At 37.2% G+C, this 27699-nt stretch overlaps 1 protein-coding gene across 5 annotated transcripts in view; it reads left to right on the top strand.

Annotated features, from left to right (window-relative positions):
* Nucleotides 1–27192, top strand: part of RNF17 (ring finger protein 17) — a 36003-nt gene extending 8811 nt beyond the window's left edge. For 3 of the 5 annotated variants that reach the window (XM_030275794.4, XM_072931147.1, XM_030275805.4), the window contains 27 exons: nucleotides 81–155; nucleotides 1327–1418; nucleotides 2957–3118; nucleotides 3750–3942; nucleotides 4374–4539; nucleotides 5810–6000; nucleotides 6526–6664; nucleotides 7154–7307; nucleotides 7998–8113; nucleotides 9055–9175; nucleotides 9892–10009; nucleotides 11629–11850; nucleotides 12783–12933; nucleotides 13981–14099; nucleotides 14659–14749; nucleotides 15577–15692; nucleotides 16017–16324; nucleotides 17450–17613; nucleotides 18406–18525; nucleotides 19228–19308; nucleotides 19965–20090; nucleotides 22391–22495; nucleotides 23062–23212; nucleotides 24107–24242; nucleotides 25566–25755; nucleotides 26108–26210; nucleotides 27022–27192. In XM_030275794.4, coding sequence (XP_030131654.4) covers nucleotides 81–155; nucleotides 1327–1418; nucleotides 2957–3118; nucleotides 3750–3942; nucleotides 4374–4539; nucleotides 5810–6000; nucleotides 6526–6664; nucleotides 7154–7307; nucleotides 7998–8113; nucleotides 9055–9175; nucleotides 9892–10009; nucleotides 11629–11850; nucleotides 12783–12933; nucleotides 13981–14099; nucleotides 14659–14749; nucleotides 15577–15692; nucleotides 16017–16324; nucleotides 17450–17613; nucleotides 18406–18525; nucleotides 19228–19308; nucleotides 19965–20090; nucleotides 22391–22495; nucleotides 23062–23212; nucleotides 24107–24242; nucleotides 25566–25755; nucleotides 26108–26206 — 3706 coding nt within the window. In that variant the 3' untranslated portion in view covers nucleotides 26207–26210; nucleotides 27022–27192. Of the gene's footprint in view, nucleotides 1–80; nucleotides 156–1326; nucleotides 1419–2956; nucleotides 3119–3749; nucleotides 3943–4373; nucleotides 4540–5809; nucleotides 6001–6525; nucleotides 6665–7153; nucleotides 7308–7997; nucleotides 8114–9054; nucleotides 9176–9891; nucleotides 10010–11628; nucleotides 11851–12782; nucleotides 12934–13980; nucleotides 14100–14658; nucleotides 14750–15576; nucleotides 15693–16016; nucleotides 16325–17449; nucleotides 17614–18405; nucleotides 18526–19227; nucleotides 19309–19964; nucleotides 20091–22390; nucleotides 22496–23061; nucleotides 23213–24106; nucleotides 24243–25565; nucleotides 25756–26107; nucleotides 26211–26549; nucleotides 26578–27021 lie in introns of all 5 variants that reach the window. The other 2 variants (XM_030275814.4, XM_072931145.1) reach the window with 2 other exon arrangements.
* Nucleotides 27193–27699: the final 507 nt, after the last annotated feature.

The following is a 27699-nucleotide window of genomic DNA, read 5'->3' as shown; positions in this document are numbered from 1 at the left end:
TGTGCTGAAAAACACTGTAGAGCTCAAACCATCAAAGCGATTTGGGTATTTTTGTCACCTATAATATTTGTTCTCTTGAGGTTGTTCATGAACACTTCCGAGATTACATCTTCATTAGAAAATTTGGGCGAGATTAAACAGGGAATGACAACAAAGTAAGTATTTTTTAGTGAAAGAGAATAGGTACAGTAATTGACCTACTCTAGTGGTTAAGTATTTATTGGAGATCAAATCAAAAAAACTGTAGGTGCTTATGGAATTCTAAGTTTACTGAAGCAAAGCAAATCTTTATATGCTGGTGTTCCAATCGGCTTTCCAGTCAGTCCAGTTTGTTTCAGTTCTGATGTTTTGGTTTTGCCCTAGTATATTTTCCTGAATCATTTAAGTTACCCAGATTTTATTTACACTGTGTACTTTGTAACTTCAGTTGGCACTTAATGATTCGACCTTGGAACCAGTTGGGCTGGAAAAGGTCATTGAGTCCACCTGTACACCTAACATTGCCAAGGCAACCACTAAACCATGTCCCTGGGTGCTGTGTCTACTATGTTTGTAGTACATGTAATAGAGATGTTAATCATTTCAGCACATGAAAGTGCATGTAAGTGTAAATTAATCTCTAATGAACAGCAAATACTGAAACTGATAATATTTCCAGTTCACAGTCTAAACACTAATTGTGTCAGATGCCTAAAGAAATTTCTTAAGATTAACAAAAGAAAACGTTCTTATTTTTAAAATTACAATTGTGTTTATTTTATTAGGGTTTTTTTTTGTTTGTTTTTTGCCGTTCTGTTTGTTTGTTTCTGTGGTCTTTGACTAATACTTGAAAAAACGGAACGGAGTTGCTGTTAGGGCTGTTGTAGTTAACACTGAATATGCTAGAAAAGGCTTATTGTGCACTGTAATATTTGAAAATCCTAGATATGAGACTGAGTAGTATCTGTTAGTACAAAAGCATCTGATACACCTTTTGTTTTCAATGTGAGCTATCTTACCACATTATGAACATTTTTTTTCAGTAATTTTTATTTGTACTTGTGGTTTCTGATCATCTAGGTGGGGGGTAGCTCTTGCAGTAAGCTGTGCCCAGGCATATGTATTGTGTCTGTGACAATTCTTTCTAGGATTCAGAGTTACAGTAATGTTTTTTTGTTGTCTTGGTATTAAAAAAAATAATTCAGTTTATTTCTAGCAGGTCTTACGAGGCATTTTTTTAACATAGTGATGCCCTCTTAATAAAAGCTCTGCTTTGATTCGTGCTTTTCTGGAAACAGACTGAATTTATGTTAAGTTGTTTCCAAGTAAAATTTTTCCCAAATACAGTGAAGATAATGGACAAGACACTCTTATCCTTGATGGCCAGGAAGAAACGCCTGATGTCATAATAGAAGAAATACTTGAAGATGACTTGGAAGGCAAGTCTTAATACCTCTTGCTTTCAGTGTTCCATTGTTGAATGTGATCCTATTTTTGAGTCGTGTTTGGCTTATGCAAGTTTTTTAATGGTGTCTGTTTCAATTTTTTTCTTTTTTTTTTTTTTCTCTCCTGTTTAGCTTATTGAAAACTTTATCACAAGTTCTCTCAAAGAGGGTCAGAAGCACTATCTGCTGTATGATGGTTTGCTTTGACTTGTGGTTATTGCAGTCCCCTTGAAGTTTCTGTCATTGGCTCCTGGGCGGTTACCTCAGCTTCTTGAATCTTCTCCCAGGCCATTGTTCTGTGATATTTGGCAGGAACAATAAGGTTCCTCAACTTGTCAGGTTTTCCCTGGGTTGTACTAGTAAGAGTGTAGCTGACGAGTCCATGAAGGGATCCTTCCTCTCTGTTAGAAGACTGAATCTGGAGTACTGTGTCTAGTATTGGACCCTGCAGTACTGAAAAGTCACTGTCACACAGGAGGGGGAACCCAGCAGAGCCTGCTAGGCTGGTGTGCAGGAGGTGCTCAGGGTCTTAGAGATCTTTTCTGGCCTTAGTAATTCCATGATTCTGAATGTTAAGACAAGATAGGTGACTCATCACTCTTTGGAGATGGTGACCAGGGGTGATCCAAAAGAGGCTGTGTCCCTATAGGGGAACTCTTTCAAGTCATTCAGACTTTTTGTTCAGATGCCATCTTTAACACTGGAAATGGCAGAGAGAAATCTTGCATCCGTTCTGGATGCAGCATTTCCTAAATTTAGAAGCACAGTACTGAATACCTGCTCAGATTGTTTCAGATGCCAGATTCTGCGTTTGTGTTTCACCCTTCATGTGTTGCAGTTCAGAGGTGGCAGTGCTCCAGGATGTTGCAAGTCTGTCTGGTTGGTGTGCCCTGTTCAGTCATGCAGGTGACATTCAATCCAGATGATGTTGCCCACTCTTTGCAAGAACCTTGTATAAAATACTCTTGTAAGAATTGGTTTGTGGGGCTTCCAAAACCCTCTGATGCATTAACAACCTTTGTTGAGTAGCTTCAGAAAGAGAAGCCTGTCTTTTGTATCCCTAATGGAGGGAGGTACCTGCAGTACAAAGGATTTGGATTCTTAGTCACAAGTCCTCTCTTACATAGGATCATCTCTTGGCTAGTTCCTTGATCTTCATGACTTAACACTGAGTAACTATAGTAAAGTGCTTAGCATATGTGTTCTTAAAGGTAGGAGTCTTAATCTCTGATTTGCTTTCTGTGTCTTTGTTAGAGGGAATGAAAACTCTGAAATACCCACTTAGATTCAGATTACCACTTTGTGGGACAGCCTTTTGTTTTGGAGGCTAGCATAAGGGAGGTAGTTCAAAGGAACAACTTCATCAGGAAGCAAACATGGTAATATTTTGAAAGAAGTATGAACAGACTTGTCAGATTAAAATCTGTTTGCAGTAATACCATGATTAATGCAACGTAAACTCAATCATATGCCTGATAATATCTGTTGGAGTCATTTGGAGAGTGTTTGATAATTTGTTATGTCTTACTCAGGTTTGACAGAATTGGTGTTGGTAAGCCATGTTATAAATCCATGCCATTTCTATATTCGGAGATATTCACAGAAGAAAGAAGCATTTGCTTTGCAGATGAAATTGGAAAGCTTCTGCTGTAGTAAGAGTTCCTATCTCTTGCCTTCAGACACTTTGGAACTAGGTAAATGGTTAATTTCTAAAGGTCTACACAGGTTAAAATACTACCTTGCAATATACCTTCCTTAGTATCATATTCTTCATATTTTCTTTTTTCTCTCCTCCCCCCCCCCTGCCCCCGGCTCCTTTATGTAGTAAAGCAGTCCTTACAAAGTTCACTGACTGAATAGAAACCATTCTGCAAATCAAAATGAAAGACAATAATACATTCTTAAATCATTAAAATTATTTCTTAAACCCACATGTTGATAATGTGGGTTAGGAAATAATTCCCACATAATTCCATAATGTGTTTAGAAGAATGATGAAAAGTATATAACTTCATATGTCTGTGGGTGTTTTGCCACTTGACTCAGAACTATAGAAAGTTTACCAGAAATTACTTCTTGATACAAGCCAAACACCAGCCAGCCTTAAAGACACTATATAAATGAATGTGAGGGGAACTTCTGGTGGCTATGGAGACAATGTTTACTGTCCTTGTGTCCTTATTGTAGCAGTAGCACTTTTATTACTGTGTGGAGGATGGGAGCAGGGGAGCATTATGCAGAACTGTAATAATAGTTTCAGTGTGAAAGACTTTAAAATACTGAATTTAGTCCTTTTTTTGCTGTCCTGTATTTGCTTCCATGTAGGTGCTAGAACTTTCATTAAGAGTAAGGAAACTGGCATGTGGTGCCGTGGAACCATCACTGAACTAATTCCTGTAGAAAGTAAAAGTAGGAGGAAGAAGCTATGTGGTCCAATAAGATACAAAGTGTGTGATGTTGCACTGCTGGAAGTATTCCTGATTGATTTTGGAAGCTCTGTAGTTCTGATTTTCTCAGGGTATGTTTATGGAGAGATGGGTTTTTGTCTGCAGTTGTTGTCTTTACTGTTGTTATTCAAGGTCTTTTCTGAGAAACAAGTCCTTCCTCACCTTCACACAGGCAGATAACCAAATGGCTCTGGTATTCTCTTCATACATATTCCCCTCAGAAAAAGTGGCACTGTATTTAAGTGCACAAGCGTACAAGCCTGCATACATTAAAACATTTAACTCGGGCATGAATTGCAAAAGACAGCATGTAAGCACTAAATGCTTTAAACAAATGCATTTCACTGAGACTTTAAAATTCTGGTTTATTGGCATGACATTATGCCAGTTACTGCAATAATAATGTACAATAAAAGTCTGGGATTTGGTTTGGGGGTTTTAGCCATTGGGTTTGGAATTTTTGCTTTTAAACTAGTGTTTCATTTATTCCCACTGGCATTAGATGTGGTCCCACTAAAAGGCCAGACCCTGCTACTCTGCAAACTATTGAAACCCATGACATTTGTCTGTTTGTGAGGAAGCCTGATGAGCACATTGAGGCAGAGCTTGCAGCCATTCCTCCTTTAGCAGTACGGTGTTCACTGAAGGATGTTGTTCCCAAAAATGAAGTAAGTACAAACTGCTTGAAGTATTTCAGGAACTTCTTCGTAAGATTTCTGTTCAAGAATTTAAAATTACCTTATTCCATTATAAACAGAAGGAAACTCAAGAGTACAGAGTGTATTTTTTTAAGTTACTGTCTTGTAAAGAAACAAAAGCTTATTAGCAGTCTGTCTTAAAAAGCCTGTGAGACCACAAATGCATATTTCAGGCTTAAATCTCTCACTGCTCATAGTTTAGGCATGTTCTTTTGTGAAGTTTAAAAAGTAATTACAAAATTGATCCTCTTATTTTGTGTTTGTCAGATAACTATGCAAGTAGTAACTTTCATCCAAATAAAAAATAAATGGCTTCTTAAAAAATTTTAAGAGAATCTCTTCAGGGATTGTACTTGTTACTTAAAAATTTTTGCCACTATTGTAAAGTGTTATTTATTCTCTTTAGGTATAACCACAAATAAAGTGCTGTCAACCTTTATTCCATTGCAAAAAAAGGCATATCTATTGCAGTATTATTTTCTTCAGTATTCACTTTTTATTAGGCTTGATTTATTCTTGCCACATTCACATGGAAATGAACTGAGTCCGATATGGCTGTGCATTTCGGACACTATTAACTATTGGTCTGTTTTGAGGGGTTTTTACCCATCTGATGTTGACTGAAATAACTTTAAATAGAAAAGTTCTGGAACAATTTTCACAAATGTAGATAAAACGCCTTCCTTATATGTGCTTTCAGTTTTTTCTGTGCCTTTTAGGCACAGATTTGCAGTATCAAATGAGAAATGCATTGACTTGATCCCAGAGAAATAAATTCAGACAGGCTTTTTCAAGGTAGATAAAATGTTGCACAGGATGCCGTGGAGAGCAGCAGTGTGTAAATTGATCTTACTGTACATTTGTGTAAAGACACAAGAAGACAAGCTTTTATTTGTGCTCTCTCAATTCATGGGAAAGTCATGAAATGAAACAGGTAAGTGATTCTTGTTAATGTATTAAAACAATCTGGGGGAACCTTCAGAAGAAATATGGTAGAAAATGTAATCCTTTGACCTGACACAGCTTTATACTGTTCAATACACATACTTATCCATAGTAAAAGAATTCTATTCAGTGCTGTCCTGGCTATGGGCTAGATAAGTTGGACCATGTTCAGTATTTGTTCAGATGTATCTGTACTTTCTTCCTTTCATTTACTTTATTGTACTTTTAATTACAGTTTGTATTTTTTATTTTAACGTTCTCTGACATCCTCAGTAACTTTTTCTTTCCAATACAGGATGAAGGTTGGGGAGAGGAGGCAAAGACAAAATTTTTAGAAATGGTAAATAATAAAGTTGTTTCAATGATGGTGTTTAGAGAAGAGGATGGTGTTCTCATTGTGGATCTGAGAAAACCTCCATTTAATGAAGTAAGCAGTAATACACCACTCTCTCTCAAGGATGCATTGGTTTTCTTAGATTTGGCAAGGTATGTGTGTTCCTTTGGTTCCTACTTCTCTATGCCATAACTGGTAATAATGGTTACCAGGTGAAGTTTACTAAGCTGGTTGCTTTTGCAATGTTCCATATATTGATGTGTGATGTATTAACTTTCAGCAGTCTGCTCATTTCCTTTTTTCACCTTCACCAATGAGCACCATGCTATACTCATTTGCACTAGACAGGTTTCATTGAGATAGGGATTTTAGTTTGAGAAAATGGCAAAATACATATTTCCGTACAAATGTTAAATAACAGGGGAGGCTCTCTAAATGAGAAGCCCTTGGTGTCTATCACAGAAAACCACACAAAAATGAGCCTATTTGATTTGGCTGTAGGAGAAGCATTACAGATAATTTGCTGCACCACCTGCAAGAGGGAAGGTTTAAGTTACAAGTAATTTTTATAAGATCATTTTATTGTTTTTAATGGGAAATTTGACATTTGAATATAAAAGTGTTTGTTTGCAGTTCATTTTGACTGACTATTCAAGATTTCACTTCGTTTACCTTAGGTTTAAATTACAAATTCCTAGGCAGTTGGAAAATTGCACCATCTCACAGTACAGTCCACCAAATATTCCACAGGAAGGAGAAGAAGTCTTTGTTGTGGTTTGTCACATTAATAGTCCAAGTGATTTCTATCTTCGCTTGGTAAGTTTAGAAATCAGGCCTGCTTAGATGAAACTATGAATAAATATTTTAATGTTGAGCTATTTATAGCTCATACTAAATCAGCTACAACTTCTATTAAGTTCTATCACTTGTTACCAGTGGTAGGATTCCTAGAATTACTAGCTGAGATTAATTCCATTGATTCAGTCATTCCATTGATTCAGTCATTGATTCAGCCTAGTTAAAATTTAAGAATTCTTAAAATCCCAGAAAGTTTTTGTCAGTTATGTAACATGATTAATTCCTTTTTGGGTGTGCAGTATTTTACTGGTTAGAATTGATTGAACCAGGGCACTGCTCAATAACTGTTAGGCTCTTTAATTCACTTTACGTATTCATGACCACTTTAATTTTGGAGAGAAGACTGGAAAGTACTGTACTAGGAAAAAAAATACCCCTTAAAAGAGAAAAAATGCCATTAAAAAAGAACCTCTGCTCTGTGTGTGTGGTTTGTTGTTTTTATTTCAGAGAGAGAGTGTGGAATCTTTAGCTCTTTCCGAGAAAATTCAGGAGATATATAAACAAGAGAATGGTAAAAACCTTGAAATTTTCTACCCAGTTGAAGGTCAAGCATGTGTTGCAAAGCAGGAGGATGGGAATTGGTACAGAGCACAGATTATAGGTGAAGTATTGATTCTTTTGCTCTAATGCCAGGTTGCAAAATCAGATGTGTTGGTAGGTCAGAGTGACACGCTGGATATGAGCAGTAACATCCAGCCAGTATTTTTACTGGGAATTAATGGTGCTCCTTCATAAAGTCAATAGTACTAATTCATATTCTTTTGCTATTAATAGACTGCTTTATACACATGTTCTTTCTAAACAGAGATGCAACATATTCCATTCTCTAGAGATAATTGAAATTCTATTATGTAATTATTTTAAGTAGTATTTTGCTTGCTGTTACAGTGTGAACCACAGCTTTGGCTATTCCAGCCAGCCTCTGAGTGTATCTGGTGTTGGTTTGTAATTCTCCATAGTATTTCCAAAGGGAGTGGGGAGTTGTGCTTGTGCTGAATCTGTGTTGCCTGTATGTGGGCAGTGTACCATGTCTGCTTACATGTTTATTTGACATGTGTTCAGTGTGCCAGCGTCTCACAAAGGGGACCAAAATGCCAGGGCTGTAATATCGGGAACCTGAAAGAGCTGGCTCCTAAAGAATACTCTTATTGATTGGGGTACAAAAACACAAAAAAAATGATACTAGGTGATTATATGGCATGAATGTGGGGTCTGCTCTGAAATTCTGGTGCTTTAACCTGTATCAGTTACTAATTTTTTATTGAAATATCTTGGGTTGTTTTCCTTGGAGGGCTGCCAAGTTGTCAGGAAGTTCTGGTAAAGTACGTTGACTACGGCAACATTGCTAACTTACCTCATAAAGACATACGCAGAGTGAAACAGGAGTTTCTGAGCTTTCCAGAAAAGGTAAATGCCTGATTAAACACTCAAAATTGACAGCATCTCAGTGAATGAGAGGGGAAAGAGTGAATTGTTCACCTTCTGAAATACATTAAATACATAAAATGTTAAGGAGCTTTGTTTTTGCCCACCATTATGAAGTGACTCACTTAATGTTTTGGGTGCATATTGAAAACTCTTAATTTTTTTTTGTATCTTTCAGGTGTCAATTAAATCTAATGTTGCCCTGCAATATACCTACTGCAGAACTGCAGAAGTATATATTCAATTTGTTTATACATGTGTATTTAATTCACTTAAATTTATTTCCGTTATAAGCCAAATTAATTTTTGCATTCTTTCCTTTTTAAGTGATAATCTCATAATAAGGGGGAGGGGGTTAATATATTTTTGTTTACATTTAAAATTTGCTGGTTTTCTAACTTGAAGAATGGTTGGAGTTGCCCCCCTTTTGACAAGGAGGAAAACTGACTGGGAAGAAAATGGCAAAGTATTTCTGTCAAATAAAAAAAAGGCCATAAATGGAGATTATTTTTTTCTTTGCTATTCATTTGATAGTTTTGGTTACAAATCACAATTATGCTGAACTTTGAAACTTCAAAATTTGATAGGGGTTTTTCTTAACTCTTGAAGGCACCAGTAGGCTTTTTTTATCACTTCTGTGCAATAATCTTATCTCTGCACCAGTTCTATGCCATACCATATAGGGAGAAAAGATTTAGGCTCTTTGTATTTTGGCAAGAAGGTCTCTGAATGTGAGGTTTGTGCTCAGCTACTGGGAAGGGAGGGATCATTTTGAACTAAATCAGATTGTGGTAAAATGTGGAACCAGAAGCCAAGGTCGTGCTGTCTTGCATGAGTGCGAAGCAAAGCCTGTGATTCAGTCATAATAAGATGATCTTGATCTGTATGTGATGTTAGTTGCATAATCTTGAGTTACTCTTCAGGCAATCAGGTGTAGGCTGGCTTGCATTGAGCCATTCGAAGGGGCACATGAGTGGAACAGAGAAGCCAAGGAAAGATTTGAAGAAATGACTGAAGATAAACTTATGTTGTGCTCAGTTATTGGTAAGTTATCACAAGTATATTCATTTCTATTTACATATTATTAAGTTGACTCAAATCTCTCTGATATTTAAAATAGTGTTTATTTGAAATACTTTTGTTCATATCTGCTAGAGATAGCCTGGAGAGTATCTAAATTCTCTCCTCTATGGGAGGAGGCATAACAGATAAAACTTGCAACAAAAGTTCTGTTCATGTCTTGTCTTACAGACCATACCAGTGTTACATGATATAAGTATTCTGGTTATTCAGGTGGGCTTGTTTCCAAAAGTACTACCTGTCCTTGATGTTTCCTGGCTTTGTTGGTAGCTGAGAGCATGATTGCTGCTGCTCTAAAATATTACCAAAAAAGAAAAATCATTTCAGCTAACACTTACCTGCCTTAGTAGAATTTTTCTCAATACTGTATATTGTTCATGTGTAGCTGCTTACTTTTCAGCCCTTGTGGAATGATGATTTGGAGCCCATTTGATAAATGGAGTTATGCATAGCAGTTTGGAGTTTTTGTACAAAAGCATTTTGTGATATTGGTGCATTTTGTTTTATGGATATGTTCAAAGCTAAGCATCTGCATAGTGTTGATGTTCAGAATCAATTATTTTGTACATCAAATGTAATTTTGGAGAATTCTGTCTTTTAGCACTATTTGTCATTTCTCTAAAACCATACTCTTCATACTGTCATTGTTTGCCACTAATTATATTGATATTCATTCACAGAAATTTTAGATAATGACATCTTATCTATTGAACTCTTCAATGCCTCTGCTGATAATGGGAAAAAAATTAGTATTAACTGTCAGCTAGTTGAGGAAGACTTAGCATCCTACATACCTGGGTAAATACACTGTGCATGACTTTTAAAGTATTTGGAAATACAGAATTTGTGTATTGAAACTGCTGTTGGTGTGTCACCTCTGGTGGCTGGAATTTACCACATCTGTGATCAATTAATTTTAAGATCACATCTGGTGTAATTTAGAGTGTAACTGCAGTTTGATAGTTAAATTTTCAGACTAAATCTTGACTTATGTATTGAAGCTGTACCTGTGAAAAAATTTGAAATCAAATGTTTGCATTGTACTTGTAGTGTTTGTAAGTGCCAAATATTCCCAAAGTGTTTACTGTTAAGGTTCCCATTCCCATGTAGTAAGAAAAAGAATTTGTGTCTTAAACCTACACCTAAGGTGAGTCATCTCTTTGGGAGGTCTGTTACTAGAAAACATTTGGGTAACCAGCTAGGGCAGCAACAGAAGGATTGGGAAGACAGCAGAGTTGGGAAGTGTGGAGGGAGAGATGAGGCTGATGAGGATATAACACTGCTGCATTTAATTTGCTGGCTTTTTACCAAGATAATCCATGGGCTGTATTAATGAAAATCTGTAGTTACTCTTTTATTAATATTTTTTTGAATACTGATGGAAATATCATTAAATGGGAAATTTTCGTTCCAAAAGGAAATTCCTGATTTTGCTCTTTTTAGGAGGACTCATGTAAGTGGATTTTTTCTCCTAGCACAGAAATGTAACTAAGTCTTAGTAACACTGTAATACTGTCATGATCAGAATTTTTAGTAAGATTTTTTTAACTTATGCAACCTGAACAGCCGAGTTGTTTTCTTCCCTGTCACAAATGTATTTTGTTGTGTCCCATCTGTATTTAGATGCCTGCTTCCAACCTTCAGTCAAGGGGATATAGTCCTTTACCCTAAGTTGTTGTGTAACACTGATCCCTTGAATAAGATGGATTTTATGATCCCTTGCTCACTACCCCTTCTTTAGTTGGACTGAGGAGAAAATCAAAGAAATTCGAGCAAGAAAACTCGTGGATCAAAATAAAGACAGAGAAATCACTTACCAAGTATTGTTGCAGGCAAAACAGATTTGATTTTACTTAGTTATTACTAATTAGCATAAACACTTAATTACTAATTCTGTAATTAGTAATTGGTACACAGAAAATAAGATTTATACTACTTACTCTCCCCTTTCCCAGGGTAGAGTTTATTCCAAGCAACTCTCTTTCCTCTACTGCACTTGAGTTACACTTAGTCCATTCAGGGAGGCAGTGAATAACGCAGGGAGCTGGGGTCAGGACACAGCAGTTTATCCATGCTGCTCCCTCCTTTTCTTCCTGTGCTTTAGAATGGACCCCCCACAGCCCTTTGTCACTTATTTTGTGGGGCAAGAGGCCCACTCCAGATCTTCTGTTCTTATGATCTTGGTGTTCCCTGTCCTATCTCTTCTGTTCCCTGAATGTGCAAGGATACCTTCTGAAGGAGAATAAAAATGTTAATATCATTAGCGTTTCAGAAGTAGCGCTTATGAATGTTTTTGTGTAAGCTACAACTCACTTTTTTAATGTTGAATAATTCCTCTTATTTTGTTATTGAGCCTTTTTCACTTCATTTAAAATTTGTTTAAACTTTCCATTCTAAGTATTTTGTGCTCTTTATAGATACGCTGAAAGAACTGGAGTAAAGCCTAATGAAATATGGGATGATCCTCTAGAAGAAATTTCTAAAACCTCAGAAGCTTTTATCCCTATAGACATGGAATCTGTGGATGAAGGAGATTTCAGATCACTTTGTAACAAGGAGTTACATGGAAGAATTAGTTATGTTGTATCTCCTAGTAAAATTTTTATACAGTTGCTGGCATCAGAAAGTATACTGAAAAGGTACTGAAATTCAAAGAACTTTCCTTTAAAGTGTTCTTATTACAAGGTGGTGAAGTATAGTTAGAACAATCTCTGATGAGAGTTGCATCTGATACTGTGTACTTTTTGAAGGCTGCTGACTTACTTGCCTTTGTTGAGGAAAGTACAGGAGCAGAAGAGAGGTTGGCACTATATTGTGGCTCATTAAATAGTTCTGATTCCAAATTAAATATATGATCTCATTTCAAATCAAGTTTTATTGAGTAAGTGTTGGAGCCTGATGAATGCAACACTGACCAAAAAGATTAAATCTTCTTGCTCTTTCTTCTCTCCTTCCCAGTCCCTCATTAGAAATCTGGTTAAATAAAGCCTGTATCCCAAGTCTTAGAACTTACTATTATTGATAGTAATAGGGTTTTTTTTCCAAAGTGTTTCCAGTACCCCGTTAGGAAGTTTGAACACAATTCCTAGACACAGCGTATATCAGCCTGCCTTTGGTAGGTATTTAGGTAACATTTATGTAGTTGTGCCTACTTTTTGGAAATAGTTAAAAGAGTGTGTCATGGTTTAGTGCAAGTTGCTTATGTATTCATTTATCTTTTAATCTTCTTGGCTGTAACTGCCTAGAGTTCCATTTATGTAGTCATGATGTTGAGGACCACATTCTCAAACTGTCAAGAGAAAACGGTGTCCTTTTCAAATAGTGCCATACAAAGCTCAGATTAATTCCAGTGTCTAAGTTAACATGATAGGTTTGCAGACTTTTAATGAGGATGCATGTGTTTTGTATCTCCCATTGAATGTTTTTCTAACATGTCATGAAGAAAAACTGCAGCACTGTGTATCTGTTAAAGTAGTACAACTTCATTGTATGGTAGTTAAACAATGACTGAATAAGCCTTTTACTTACTGCATTGCATTTTATCACTAGAAAAGCGTTCTTTTAATGTCAGTTTACAGGAGGAGATGGCTTCCATCTACAGAGAATCCCAGCCACAGTCTGTAAAGTGGGAGAGGGAAATGCACTGTGCTGTTTACATACGCGATGTGGACCAGTGGCAGAGAGGTCAGATCCGCAGGATTGTCTCTGAAACAAGTGCAGAGGTAAAGCTCTTAAATTTTTATTTCTAAACTTGAAATCATTCACTGATTAAAATAAGGTCAAATCTTTCTTTCTTTCTTCTGTGTTAATATTTTCTCACAGCCTTTTGCTTTTGTTGAGACTTTAATGCTGTACATAGCTGCAAATCAGTTGACTGTCTTGTCAAAGCTCAGGTGCCTTTAGCAGGGAATCCGGTAGTTGAGGAAGGCTCATGAGGTTGACTTTCTCTTTATTTACACTGCCCTTTGGAACGTGGCAGAGATTCCCAAGCTATAGTTTAACAATTCATTTTAGATTCTAGAAGGTGTGTGAAACTGAGGGTCACAGTAATTCAAATGTAATGATCCTTGTTAAAAGATAGAGCAAATTAAGCCAACACCACAGGAGCACATGTAGTTGGGCACTTGCCTGAACCCTAAACTGATGGTGATGCACTGTGCCATGTAGCTATAATATTTTCCACAATAACCTCACATAGCACTGCTTGAAACATGTTTTGTTGTACCAATTTGAAAATAATGAGCACCAGAAAAAGCATTTTGTGACTAGATACTTATGTGTCTCCAAAGTAAGAATGGCTTTTTGATCATACAGGTAATCCAAGACTGGATTGCTGTTGATTTTTTTTTTTTTCCACCATCATCAGGTTGTGCTAAGGGGGGTTTTTAGTAGGAAGCAGAAATGGGACTTTGTACTTCAGGTTTGCATCATCTGCTTTCTGAGCCCAAGAGCCTTCAAACAGCTATTTAAACCCATCAGGATAAAGAGCAAGGGGTAGAGGAAAGCTATTTCAGTGCTTCTTGGTTTAGCAAAAAGTCAGTAAAGTTGTTTAACACTCTTTGAGCACATTTGTATGGTTTGTCCCTATGCTATGATGTGATAGTTGCTTGAGTTGTGATGAATTATTTCAGTGCAAAAGGCATTTGTTAAATCCTAGTAATATTTGAAATTTTTTTAACCTCCTCAGGGATGTTTTGAATTATCATTTCTTACAGATAACAGCAAGAGAGGGTTTTTTTTTCTGTTTTGTGGTTTCTTGCCTGTAACAGGTTCTACTTTATGATTCTGGAGCTGAAAAAACAGTGGAGGTCAGCTGTCTAAGAAAACTTGAGGAAAACATGAAGACCATCAGGACATTAGCAATAGAATGTTCACTGACAGAAATAAGGTAGCCTTTCCCTTATACTGAGTGGCAGCGTTAGAAACTAGTAATGGCATACCTTTGTTAGCCCTGATTATGTAAGATTTAGATGTGGTGAAAGAAATTGGGGTTGTGGCTGTGATTTATTTAATAAAGGTTTGGAGTTTTTTTTAAGGGTTATACTATATAGTAGTAAAGCAGAAACAAAAAATATTTATAGGTTGAGTTACAAAATAATTAAGAGATTTATTTCATTGAATACTTTTTTCCCTTGGGTCAGAATTTAGATGAATTGGATCTCATGAAACTGTATAGAAGGTCTCTTTTCTAGACTGTTATGACAGGTGTTATAACTTCTGGAACTCATGAAATTCTGGGCTTGTATTTTTTAATTTTTCCAGTTGTAGAGATCCAGAAATTTATAGTGATTTCGTGTTACTCTTGTCTGTAGTAGAGATTCTTTTTATTTTCTGTAACAGTTCAGGCAGTGTAGAAAAACAGCCAAGTTTTTAGTACAGGGAAGAGTTGGTGGTTATACTCAGATGCCATCTTTTGTGCCTAGAGATTATCACTTGTTCTATGTTAGACCCACAGGTGGAAGCACAGAGTGGACAGCAACAGTGTGTGAATGCTTGTCCTATTACCTAACTGGAGCACAAGTGAAAATAGTTATACAGGTTTGTAATCAAAACCAGTGGTATTTATAAAATTTCTGTCAGGCCGTCTGCTAATTTCGGATTTTTTTTCCTGAATATTTTACCTTTCAAAAAGTCGTGAATAGAACTTGATTGTATAGCTGTTTGCTCCAGGGAAAAAGGTTCTTTTTCTTCTTTCTGCTTTACTTTTGTTATTCCCTGGAGCATTAGAGCAGTTGACTCCCCAGTATGGAAAGAATTTAATCTTTGATATATTTGGTTACTGAAGAATAGTAGGTGTATCTTTGGGATCACTGGGTGCTGATAGCCTTTATGGACAAATAAGGAAGCTGCTCAGGTTCTTGATGAGAATTATTTCAGCAGCTACTATATTTGTTTTCAAGCCTCAGAGACTGAAAGAATTAATCCAGTGCTGTATGAATATCATTAGTAATTGATCTCTTCCACAGTTAAAAAAAGGTTATTAGAAGGCTTTGATTTGATCTCTTGGCAACTGCCAGTGGTATTTTACAGTGTGTGGAAATAAAAGCAGTGATGAGTGAAGTTACTTATGCATGAGTTTAAATGTCCTGCTGAAAAGCAAGTGTTTGGCACTTGATTCTATTAAAAGAGCTGAGGGAAAAAGCAAGTTTTTACAATTTTTTTAATGGCATGTGTAGTGTAGAACAGTTGGCAAAATGATTGGAACTGTCATATGTATTGAATAAAATTGTGTCTTCTCATGTGGGCACCAGTTGTTCAAGAATGTCTGATTGACAGTCAGTACCAATAAAATGAAAAATATGTCTGTAGTTTAGAGGAAATTAGTATTTGTAGTATGTTATCCAGCTCTCCCATTTTTTTTCCAGAAAAATGATGTGGGTGGTGCCTTGCCTGTGAAAATTCTTTGCAAAGATGAAACAGGAAAAGTGACTGATACTTCTGAATACCTTATTGAACAGGGTTTGGCTCTTAGAAACCAAAGGTTTGGATATTTTTCTTTTCTATTCTCTCAGTTTCTGATGTTCATATTTGACCAAACTAATAAGTAAATTAAAGAAATTGGATTGTGTTCTACAGTTCTAGCAACAGAAGTCCCATCTTTAGTGAACTTCCTTATAATGTTATACAATGAGTATAATGTTTATTGTATCCATGGCACATTTCAGTTCTCTTAAGTTTGTAGATGAGATGCTTGACAGTATTTTGAGATACCTTAGCAACTTCTGTGTGTTACTCGTATTTTGTAGTTTTGCACTTTCAAAATTCTTTGTCTGTTAATATATTGATATTTGATTGAATCTTCTAGAACTGGTAAAGCTGATGGGGCTTCTCTGGTCTCCAAGGAACATCTTGAAGTACATTTTGAGCAGGAGAACACACAGCTGGATGGTTGTAATTCCAAAATTGCATCTGCAAGAAACAGGACTGTTCCAGAGGAAAATGCCAGTATTTCAGAGAGTGAACAGAAATCACTCAAAATACATGAGCCACTGCCTCATTCAGAAATGGATGAAGTATATAAATCTCCCATTGTTCCTGAAGCAAAAATTTTCCAGGCTGTAGTGAGTTGTATTGGAGGTGATGGAACTATTTATATAATACCAAAATCATTTGGTGAGTCTACATAGAAGAAAAGTCATGAATCTGAGTGCCCTTGCGTATCAGAATGTATTCTAGAACACCTATCTGGTACATGTTCGCTGTTCTGAAAGATTCCTCTTGGGAGGTGTCCTTTGGTGTGAGAGGCCAGGATTCCCTCTGTCCTTAAATCAACTCTTCTGTCCTCCCAACCTCTCAAGAAATCCAAAAACCCAAAACACTTGGATGGGTAGGTTATGTGCCTTTCTTCTCTAAGCTGTAATGGGTAAAGCAACAATTGTTTTATTTTATAATGTTGACTGATAAAGTAAATGTAGTAACTTCCAAGTGATGAAGATACAGTCATAAAGTTTCTTGGAAGTTAGCTTCGTTCTCAGGTACTGCTGTATTTTTTTCCTTCATTTTAAGCTCAGTACACGGTTTCCTCAGGCTCTTTATTTGCATTGTGGTACATTCTCCATCTCACAATGTTTCCTGTTTGTATTGTTTGAAAGAATTCCCTTTTCTTTCAACTGATGCAGTGTCACTCCTGAGTTCCATGTTAGTATATTGTGCTTTAGAGAAGTATTTACGTACAAGAATATAAGAATATTCTCAGATCTTTTTTGCTTCACAAGTGCATTTAACTGCTAGATTATGTAACTATTCGTAGAAATTTGAAATTCAGAATACAGTAACCCCACTTGCACAAGACTGTGTGTTCTTCCTGCAGTTCTTGCTGTACCATAGGCTGTACCCATAGGAGAAGGGGTTCTTCTGGACAACTCTTCTGTGTTGTTTCATGGTGTCCTACCACTGAAACAGTGGTTTAAGAGTTGTTGTCTTGTTCATGCGTTGTTTTGCTCTGATATAGTGCTGCCATGATGTCACTTACAAAATTTATAGATTCTTCTATAAGTTCTTCTGAGATTAGAATTCAGAATTTCTAATGGCTTTAGAACTGGAAATGCAGTTGACTGTTAGTAACTCTTCTGCATATACTAGGTATTGAACATACATATTGTATCAGTGTTGGAAAATATTTTTTAGAGCTGCACATGTGTTTGGACATGTTATCTGCATCTGATGGGATTTAGTGATAGAAATATTTTGCATGAATGTTAGAGACTATTTTTTTTTTATTTCATCCCCTCTACCTAGAAACTGCACTAAACAAAATGATGGCTGAAATACAAAATACCTTCAAAGGCCTTGGTCTCCTGATACCCTACTGCTGGAAGAAGGGAGAAGCCTGTGTTGTAAGAGGATCAGATACTGTGTGGTATCGAGGTAAAATTGTAGAAGTCAGCGGCAGTACTCTCCAGGTAAGTTTGATTGTATGGAGTAATGGGAGAAGGGTGTATGTATATCTGCATATGTATGTTTAAAAAAGGCATATAATCTAATCCTCTAAAATAAATAATGGATTTAACATTTTTTTCATTCAGCTGACCTGTGCAGTTGTTCATTCTGCTTAAAAGTGTCGATTACTGTCCACATTTTTACATTTATTTTAAAAATCAAATCTGTCTACCTATTTCAGTTGTCACAATTTCTCCTGTAGTTTCCCTTGTAATTATTAATTTTCTTAAGTAAAAAGCTGCTCTTTATCTCCTGTAAGTAATCTGTTTTAGGTTTATTTATTGGTCTTACCATATGTAGAATGCTTTGAAAACCATTAGGTTTAGAATCCCACACCTGCCCTAATCCCCACCCAAAAAGTATTGGCTGTCTGTTTTGAATTCTTTCTGCTGCATGGGTATAGAGCCTTCCTCTCATTAGCAGTTCATCTTACCTAAGCTTTTGAGTCTGCTCACAATTTTTGAATGCAGATTTGTGAAATCTACCCTAGTTCACAATTTTTTTTCCTTTCAGTTTTAAACTGATGTTGGATATTCCACAAAAGGTAGGAATTCTTGCAAGAGAAAGTTTATAAACTGAATTTCTAATCTGCCATACCATTTCTTTTAATCCTTTCTTGCTTTTCCACATCACCTACTTACCATCAAATAATTATTATTTTCCCTCCATAAAAGTAATGCTGTAAACAAACACATTCTCTTACTAAACTTAAGTATTTCAGGAATTATCTCAGCAAATCTTTGCATTTCCTGTAGGTCCAGTATGTAGATCATGGTTACATAGAGAGCATTCCTCAGTGTCACCTGTATCCAACTACATTTTACACTGGCATTCCTCCGTTTTGCATCCCATGTCAGCTCTACAAGACTCTGCCAGTGAGTAACGGTGCATCTGTGTGTTGCTAGGTGCTTGCTCCAGTCAATATCCTGCTTGGTCAGGCTGAGAGTAGTTGCTGCCTTGCCTCCAAGGATTCAGAGAAGAGATGATGAGGATTTGTTTCAGCAGGTCCTTATCAGGACCCAACAGGTTTGCTTTAATAAAGTTGCAGGGGACTTGGAGCAACCTGATCTAGTGGAAGGTGTCCCTGTCCCCGCAGCAAAAGGTTGAAACTGGATCTTTAGGGTCCTTTCCAACCCAAACCAGTCCATAATTCTATGAAAGACAAGCTTGTTAGCACACAGGTTGGAAAGCAAACAGATACAGCAGAGAATAAAAGTATTTAAGGTTTTCTGTGTTTTGTTGAATGTTATCTTAATTTCTGGAATTTGTTGGATTATGCTTCAGACAATTTTGTACACGTACATTATTGTGTACATAGTTTTGGTTAGATTTGACAAACAGCATCTCTTTCTAAGCCATTTCAGGATCTGAAAATTGTGGGTGGCATTGTCACATAAATGTTAATGCACCAAATAGCAGATAATATTTAAATTATTGTATAAATCAAACTAATGATGTGTGTTTTCTAGTCAGATTTCTACTTTAATGGTAGTTGTGTATTTCCATCTCCGCTAAGAATAGGAAGAGTACTACTGTTAGCATCTTAATGTGTTGGTGTCTTGCTTTTCTCCATATAGATTGGAAATTTTTGGCAGCAGGAGGCAGTAGAATACCTTCAAGAACTTCTCAAAAATGAAGAAGTCGAAATTCATGTTAAGGTAGCCTAGTTTATTCAGAGATGTGGAATGAAGCAAAGTTTTTGTTGTCTTTTTAACTGGCATTAAGAATGGTACATGAGGGAGTGTAGCAGTAAATGTATTTCTTAGACAAAAGAAAAACCACAACTAAACTTACTTCTCCTGTGACTTTACCCTTACTATAGTTTTCAGGCCTTAAATATGTTTATTAGAGTTAGTGCTGTTTTTTCACCCTGTTCATGTTCCATTATCTTTCTGGCAAGTCACCTAGCTATCGGCAGCATAAATTGTTCTAAATTCTATTTTAAGTGATAAAATTCTGACATAATTCAGTGTGGATGTGCTTAAATTTATTTATTAAAATTATAGGGAAATACATTCTCTGTATCATCTGAAAACAAGCCATTTCAGATAGCTTAATGATAAATTGTGAAGGGGAAGGGTTTAAGTGAGCAAACATGGGATAATATTTCAGTGTTAAGGGTGAGCAATTGGTGCTTCCTTATCAGAAAGAGATATTCCCATTTGTGTTACAGCTGATGTTAATAGGCATCTTGGTCTTGTGTCTTTGAGTGTTACACATATCAACAAGAACGGATTGAATTTCTTGGTCGCTGTTTCTAAAACCTCAGTCCCAGTTATTATTATTACAGTCCTGTTTTGTCCTGTGTAAATAGGAGTTACCAGATAACCCGTGGGGCAAGTTGTCCATCAGCCTCTATTTTGGTGGGATGTCGCTTTCATCCTTCATGGCATACCAGAGGTACTGTGTTGCTGAAGATTGCCAGAACATAGAAAAGCAGGTGAGACTTGTGTGTGTGTGTCCCTTTTGCTGTTGCTGTTCTAACATTGGAAAAACTTTTCAGTTGCATGTTGTGACCCTGGAGGATATGTTACTTTCTTAATATTCCTGTGGTTTTGTGCTGTAAGCAGCAGTAGGACTGAGCACACAGATCTGCAGCACAATGTGAGGAGCTACAATATGCTGATAAGATTCTGTGGAATAGTGAATTGCCACAAGTTTGTTCATGGATTCTGTAATGAAAAGAGATTTTTGCACTTCTGTTTAAAGTCCAGCTAGTTTTTGTGTTCCTCTACAACACTAGGAATAGGGTATTACTTTTATCACTTGAAGGGATTAGGTATTCCTAGAAATATATTCAGGGATGGAGTAAATTAAATCAAGTATTTCATCATAAACTGAGTGATTTATAGGGGAGTTACCTAGGATCTTTATTCCAAGCATGTGGAAAACTTACCTGATGATCTTAAGGGGAGGATTGAAGTTTCCACCTAACTTCATTGTCTTAACACAAAAAAACCCGTACATAAGTAATTTCTCTGTATTTTTTTTCATTTTTTTGTTCCTTGAAATCTTAGGATCAGGTTTATTTAAATTGCTAAGACTTCATTATTCCATTTTTCTCTTAATTCTGTTTAAGTCTGCCAATGTACTTTTCTTTCCAACGAGCACCTTTGCTTCAGAAAATAATTTCCAGTACAGTCTGCTGCTGTCACTGCTGGTGCAAGGCTCGAGTGGTCTGCCACTGGGCTCATGATGCAGTTAGAAAAATCCCTCAATGTATATTAGAGCTGAGTAACCGTGGAAAACCTAATTGTAAATCAATCTCTTGTTGTATTTTCATAAAGTCAGCACAACACACAGCTTTCAGCAAACTAAATATGGATCTGGAAATGAGATTTGTACCTTTAACATTAAATTTGGAAAACTAAAGCTGTGTAAGAAGGTGGTGAGCAAGAATTCAGAAAGCCTGAAGTTCTTTTCTCAAGGCATAATAGCATTAAGCAGATCCATTCTGGGAATAAGTGACTCAGAACAATTTGTAAGAAAACAGACATCAGAAGTGTTCAGCTGTAGACCAGAAACAAAGAAAGGCATCCAGAACTCGAGCTGAATCTCAGGAACAGCTGAAGTGGGAAGCAAGCAGCTCTGAACACATTCAAATATAATCAGCTCTGGCTTTAGTTGTAGAGACTCAGCAGCCATGCTCACAAGACAGCTGAAGTGCATTATTTTTGTGTAAGGTGTAACCATTACCTATTATTTTATTCTATAGTTTTGTAACTCTGTTTCACATTGGTGATTTGGGGTAAGTTAAGCTGATGAGGACTTCACTCTATTTTGTGAGCCTTGCAGCTGCTTTCAGTGTTTTAAGCAGAGCTCACTGCACCCACTGCTGAAGTGTGTCTCTGTCTCGAGATGTGCTTGCATTGTGCTGCACTGATGAGCTTAGGAGCTGGTCTTTGTTACCATATGACCGTCCTAGCTTAGGCATTAGCCTGAAAGATTCCTGGTAGGGCAGCAGGATGTTGGAGAATGCATCAGAACCTCCCAAGTGTGCTGAGCTTTATAGCAGTGACTCTCATTCCAGGGGTGTGTGTCCAAGTCAGATGGCTCCTGACTCACAGTGCTCCTGATAGTTTTGCAGAAATCTGGCATTCAGTTTATGTGTACCTATCATTTAGTTAGACATCCTTTCTTTACTTCTAGGAATGTGTACTTTGAATGGAAAAGGTTTTTGTTTTCTAGTTAAGTTTGAGGAACATGATTTTTTGCACTGCATCCTCATTCAGATATTGCAGGGGAAATAAAGGGTCATAATTTGTTTCATTTTCCAGTTACATGTGTTGCTTCTTCTTTTCTCTTTTTCTCAGTGCATAATTAAAAGTGTTCATCGAGTCGATGTGTAAAAGTGTATTTTGGAGAAATTGTACATTTTGTTAGCGCATCATGCTTTAAGTACAAGAGCTAATGAGCTCTTTTCATGACCTATGATCTAGCTGAGCTGTGTGCCATATATCCTTCTAAAAGTACAATTTAATGCACTGGGGTTTATTTTTTGGTGAACCAAATGCAGAAATGACATGTAGAATTCAAATACATAGTTCTAAAGGATACACTGGATAATGCCATGCTGCAAAAAATCTGTATATTGCAATGTTGGTTTTTTTCATCAAGGACACACTGCTTATTGTTATTATACACCTTCTTAGGTAACTCCTTTGAACCAGAAGTCATACCTAAGTTAGTTTCTATTTTTTTATTCAATATGATGCTCAGCTGAAGTCTGTCTTGGTCTAGGGGGAATTTGAAGGAAACCTTTTGCCTTCGTACCTGCTGCAACCACTGCCTGTTCCAGGAGAAACCTTTCCTGTCACAGTTTCCCACTTGGTGTCCCCCAAGGAGGTGAGTGTGTTTGGTCAACATCTCACATGCTGTAGTCCCATCGAGCTGGTGAAAAGGAGATCACAGCTGGCAATCATAGAGAGCATTAGAGGCTGCAAAATGGTCCTGAGCTACTGGTGCAGGGGGTTGTGTGGGGCAGCTCTCTGGATGAACACTTAGTTGAAATAATCTCATAGGTGGGGGCAGTGAAACACTAATCATTTCTCTAGAAAAATGAATTGAAAGAATTACACTGCTGCAGTCTGGTACTTAGCTTTCTTAATAAGAAAATAGGTTGTTGGAATTTCATGTGGCAGAACAACAGCAAATTTCGTATAAGCCCACAGAACTTCCTGGAGCTCTGCCGAATCTCCCAGGCAAAAGGCAGAATGTCATGTGCATTGATCAAATAAAAGATTCCTATTTGGACTTTGAATGGTGAAACAGAGAAGAAAGGAGAGTAAGGAGATGCTGAACCTTTCAAAGATGGAATCTGGATTAAAAGTAATGTTTTAATAATGGTTGGAATTTCTCATTTCTAAGTTAACTGCAAAAAATAGTAACATCAGAACCTTTTCTTTAAATAGGTTTATATTCGTCTTGATTCCTCCGAGAACCTTACAAAGAACTCTGCCACAGAGAGATCTGCCAGCTGTGACTCAGAGAGCCTTAATAAAGCCCTGAAGTGGTGCAATAAAATTGTAAAGACACTTCCTCACCTAACAAACTTCAAAAAAGGTACATTGTGTGGGTTTTGCTGTTGTTTCATGTGGACTTTCAGAAAGCCCGAGTTTCCTTTTGTATTTCTATGTATCTTTAAATAAGAGTTTTGGAAAGTAAGAAGTAAGATCACACTATAATTGCATAATACACTTTAATACGTTTTTACTTTTCATTAAATTGAGGCTTTTGTGTCATTTTCCACTGGAAAATGAAGGACAAAACTCAGATTCCTGATGCCTGTTAAGAGTCATGAACTGACTTTAGATCTCATTTGGCAGTAATAAGACTTGCCCTAAAGGCACCTGTCACTGAACTGTAACAATTTTGTTAAATATTCAAAAGACAAAAGTTACGTACAGAAAATCATGTTGCAAATGTTTAGAGGAGCACCACACTTAAGGAGCACCACTTCAATGTCCACAGCTGTTGGGCCTAAATTAACACAAGCATGGCTGTCTAAAACCTGGTGAAGAAAGCAGTTCTTACTCATACTTGATTCTGCCAACTCATAAAACTCTGGGTGAGGTTTTAGGCATTATATGCCCCTGTCTTCCAGACATGTCTGTTCACTTGGCAATCAATCTGTTTACTCACTGGATTGTGCAGATGAGTCCAGGTTGAAAAGCTGGAACGTTAAACTGTTGGGATCACTATCTTTTAACCAAGAAATTCACTGTTACTTCTCAACATTGCCATGTGAGGTAGAGAAACTTGACTTAAATTGCATAGTACTGATTGGATTGGAGTTCAGAGAGAATTAGAAGTGCATGGAACAAAATTGTAGTACAGTTTTGATAAGAAAGAGGAGACTTAATCTTGGTTGCAAAGTGGATTTTCAAGGTCAGTTTGTACTGCACTGAGTACTGTGGGGTGTTTTGTGATGGTTTTTGCTTTTTCTTTCTTTTACAGAGCTGCCTTGCCTTGCAGAGTATGTGGATGGTTTATGGTATAGAGCAAAGCTCCTCTCTATTACACAGCTTGTCCCTGTTCAGATTCTGGTTCAGTTTGTTGACTATGGTACTTACTTAGTTGCCCCAATAAGCAGGTAAATTAGTAGGAAATAACTGCATGTAAAATGTCTGTGTGTATGTATGTATACACTTAAATCTCATTAAGAAGTACTTATAAATAAATATGTATGTTACATTTATTATTAATTTTTCTAGAACTACATATATATTTTTTTACCATCATTTACTATTGGATTTCAGTTAGAGAAAAAGTGTTTTCGCTGGTTAAATAATTTCTGTCTGCAGGGTGTGGGGTTTGTGCACCTGCTGCTTCTCTGTTTCAGGTTGTTCTGAGGAGCCCGTTATTTTAATATCAGATTTCTCCATTATCTCCACTTACTTAGCCTGTGAGTGGGCTCAGGTTAATCTACTTCTGCACCTGAGGACCTTACTCAAAAGAAGTGCTGAACCCTCCAGGTGTACAAACAAATCCCAATCCTGTGTGACTGTTGTCTACAGAGAAGACAGCTGGGAAATAAACTTGTGAATAAGGGAGCATCTGAGTGGGACACACCCTGCTCTGCCTGTGTGGAAAATGGAAGTTCAAATCCCTGTTCTGTGCAGTTCTGAGATCCTCTGGACTGCTCCTGTGCTGACACAGATGTCAGCTGAGCTTCTCACACATCCCAGGCTTTTTCGGTTCTGTAAGCCTGTCTGAATTTCTCGTACATATACGTTTATATATATGTGGATAATACATAGTGCTATGTACTATGTATTATCCACATATATAAAGTGGATATATAGAACCTATATATATAGTACATATATACATACACACATATGTACTGCTTAATGACAATGACTTGCTCTCAAGCTTATTGCGGAAGGTACACTTCCCTGCTGAAGATAATGCAGCAATGGGGATTTGAATAGATTCTGTACTTTACAGTCTGTTAGGGTCTTGGGAGACAGTCTCTTCTGTTTCAGAGTTGCATTTCTATGCTTCCCATTTCCCTTGCTTTTGGGATATAAAGAATGGGGAGATAATAATGTAAACTCCAGGTACCTATTTACGGTAATGTGTCTAGAGCACATTCAGGTGTGAAGCATTTGGACTGCAAAGGTTTGTGGAGCTGCATTGTGATTATTCTCACTTGCGATTCCTGTGCTGCAGTCTTTGTTCAGCTCTTGAGACTCCTCCCTGAGCAGGGTGCTGGGGATGGGTCTCTGATATTGGGCTGCTGATAGCTCCTGTGCTAAGTCCTTCAGAGGGCCTAGCCCTGCCTGAGAATTGTTTGGTGTGATGTTGGCATGTTCCTGTAGAGCAGTCCCTCACCATAAAAGTGCTGCATGAGCCATTCAGCCATCCTGATGTCCTTACTGCTGTGGATGAACACTTCTCATTTTGCTTTCAGATTGCGTCACATGCCGTGTCATCTGCTGAAGTATCCAGTTCAAGCAGTACGAGTTCTGTTGGCTGGATTTAGACCTGCTTCAGATGACAAAAACGTGGAAAGAATTCCTTATTCCCCAGAATGGAGCCTGAAAGCGTTGTGGACCATGGTGGACTGTGTTGAAGGAAAGCATCTCTTTGCTTCCATACTTGTAAGAAATGCCTTTTTTTTTTTTTTTTTTTTTCCCCTCCCCTGGTTCTTGCTGAGCCTAAAATTCTTACCAGCACTCAGATTTCTAAGTCTTTCTTTTACTATGAATCCTCATAGTTTAAAATTGAAAACCATTTACCATGAAGGAAAGCTAAGAGAAAATGGTGTGGTGTTCTTAATTCTGCAACCACAAAGTTTCTGAGCATTCCTGTTATTTTAAAACCAGTTTACTTAAAAACAGAGGTATTCTTTTTATATTCACAGTTCCATTTAGGCAGCGAGTACAGCCAGTAAAATATTTCAGTATCTGCTTGAGATTTAAATCTGAAACTCTCAACACTATAAACTTTCAGACTGTTTCACCAGAGGTTACCATTTCTTTGTATGGAGAAGACAAAAATCTGGTTCATCTGAAGCTGATAGAAATGGGTCTTGCAGAGTTGGATCAGTGAACACGTAAGTACAGTGACCACGATTTCAGAAGTTCTAAGCAAAGTATAAACTGCCAGTTATGTGGACAACTTATTTCAGAAAAAAATCTTTTCTGTCCACACATCCATTCTATTAGTAAAGTATTTAACATAAAACAAAAAGTTGTTCTAAATTAACTTATTTAGATACCACTACTGAAACCAACAGTTTTAAGATTTTACAGGCACTAAAACAACCCTTGGGTGGTATAACGTAAAGAGCTTCTGCTGCCAGTAACTGAAAAAGGCAATCTGCAGATGGGGTACTGTTCTCTGCCCAAGCCATCAAAAGTAATCTTTATTTTCTGCTTTTAATCTGTGTCAGGTGCTGGTGGTTCTCGATGGTTGCTCAGGTAAATATCCATGATAACATACTGGTATCCATACTAGACACATATGGAATAGTTTTAATGAAGAGCTTTATACTATGTATAAAGCTCTTCATTAGGGTTATGTGGAATACCACAGACTTGGATTTTCAGATTTCTTGGCCAGCCTTGTTCATTCGTTTCTCCTTCCCATTTATTTATTCCCATTTCCTTCCCATTTAATAGGCACTCTTCTAGCAGATGTGAACAGATAATGTTCCTATCACTTTCTAATACTGGAATCATGAAACTATGGCCTTGGAGCCTTAAGTATTGTTCTGTGATATCCTTCTCATAGGAGTAGATGGAACTAATGCATAGTGGGGAAGAATTAGATCAAAAGCTGATACTGGGACACTTGTTTTAATTAAAAGACTTGGAAGGGAAGATGATAGTTTTATTATCGTGACATAACTCTTTGTGTTTCAGGTTTATTTGGTGACGGGACATCTCCACCCAGCACCAGATGGGGAGCTGGGGCAGCATTAATGTCTTTGTTCTGGAACGTTTGATTTGTTGCTGGTTTCTGTTTCCACTTTCAGGTGTTGTTACACCTCTTTCATTTCAGAGTTTGGGAATAAACTGTTTGGTCAGCATGCACCTGAAAGCTTGTTTTCCTTTACTGCTGTAGTATGTGAGGTTTCTTCAGATGTCTCTTTACTGTACTAAATCCTTTATCTGTAAAGCTCAGCCCCTCTAAGTCTCTCCAGGGAGAGCTTAGTCTAGCTTATCAAGGAAAACACTTGTGTGATGACTGCACAACCTCTCCAGGTAGCCAGTTCCAGGGCTCAGTCACCTGCCCAGTAAAGCAGCCTCTTGCTGTTCAGAGGGAACCTGCTGTGCTTCAGTCTATGCTCATACACACAGAGCCTTGCACACATCTCTTCTTCAAGCTCCCATGAAAGCAAGGGCCAAAGCTGACATACATGCTCAGGCACAATGGGACAAGCAGTGGAAGGATCCTGTCATACTTCCAGTACATATTCTGGTACTAACCAGACACATGTCCTAGGTGCTGTTGCAAATATCCCAGGAGGCTCATGCTCATTTCCAAAATGTTTTAATTTAAAGAAGACCAAAACCCCACTGTTTATGACCCATCTTGAA

Source organism: Taeniopygia guttata, chromosome 1, assembly GCF_048771995.1.
Source record: "Taeniopygia guttata chromosome 1, bTaeGut7.mat, whole genome shotgun sequence".
NCBI lineage: Eukaryota > Metazoa > Chordata > Aves > Passeriformes > Estrildidae > Taeniopygia > Taeniopygia guttata.
The sequence above is the reverse complement of the archived record's forward strand: the minus strand, read 5'-3'. Positions and strand labels throughout refer to the sequence as shown.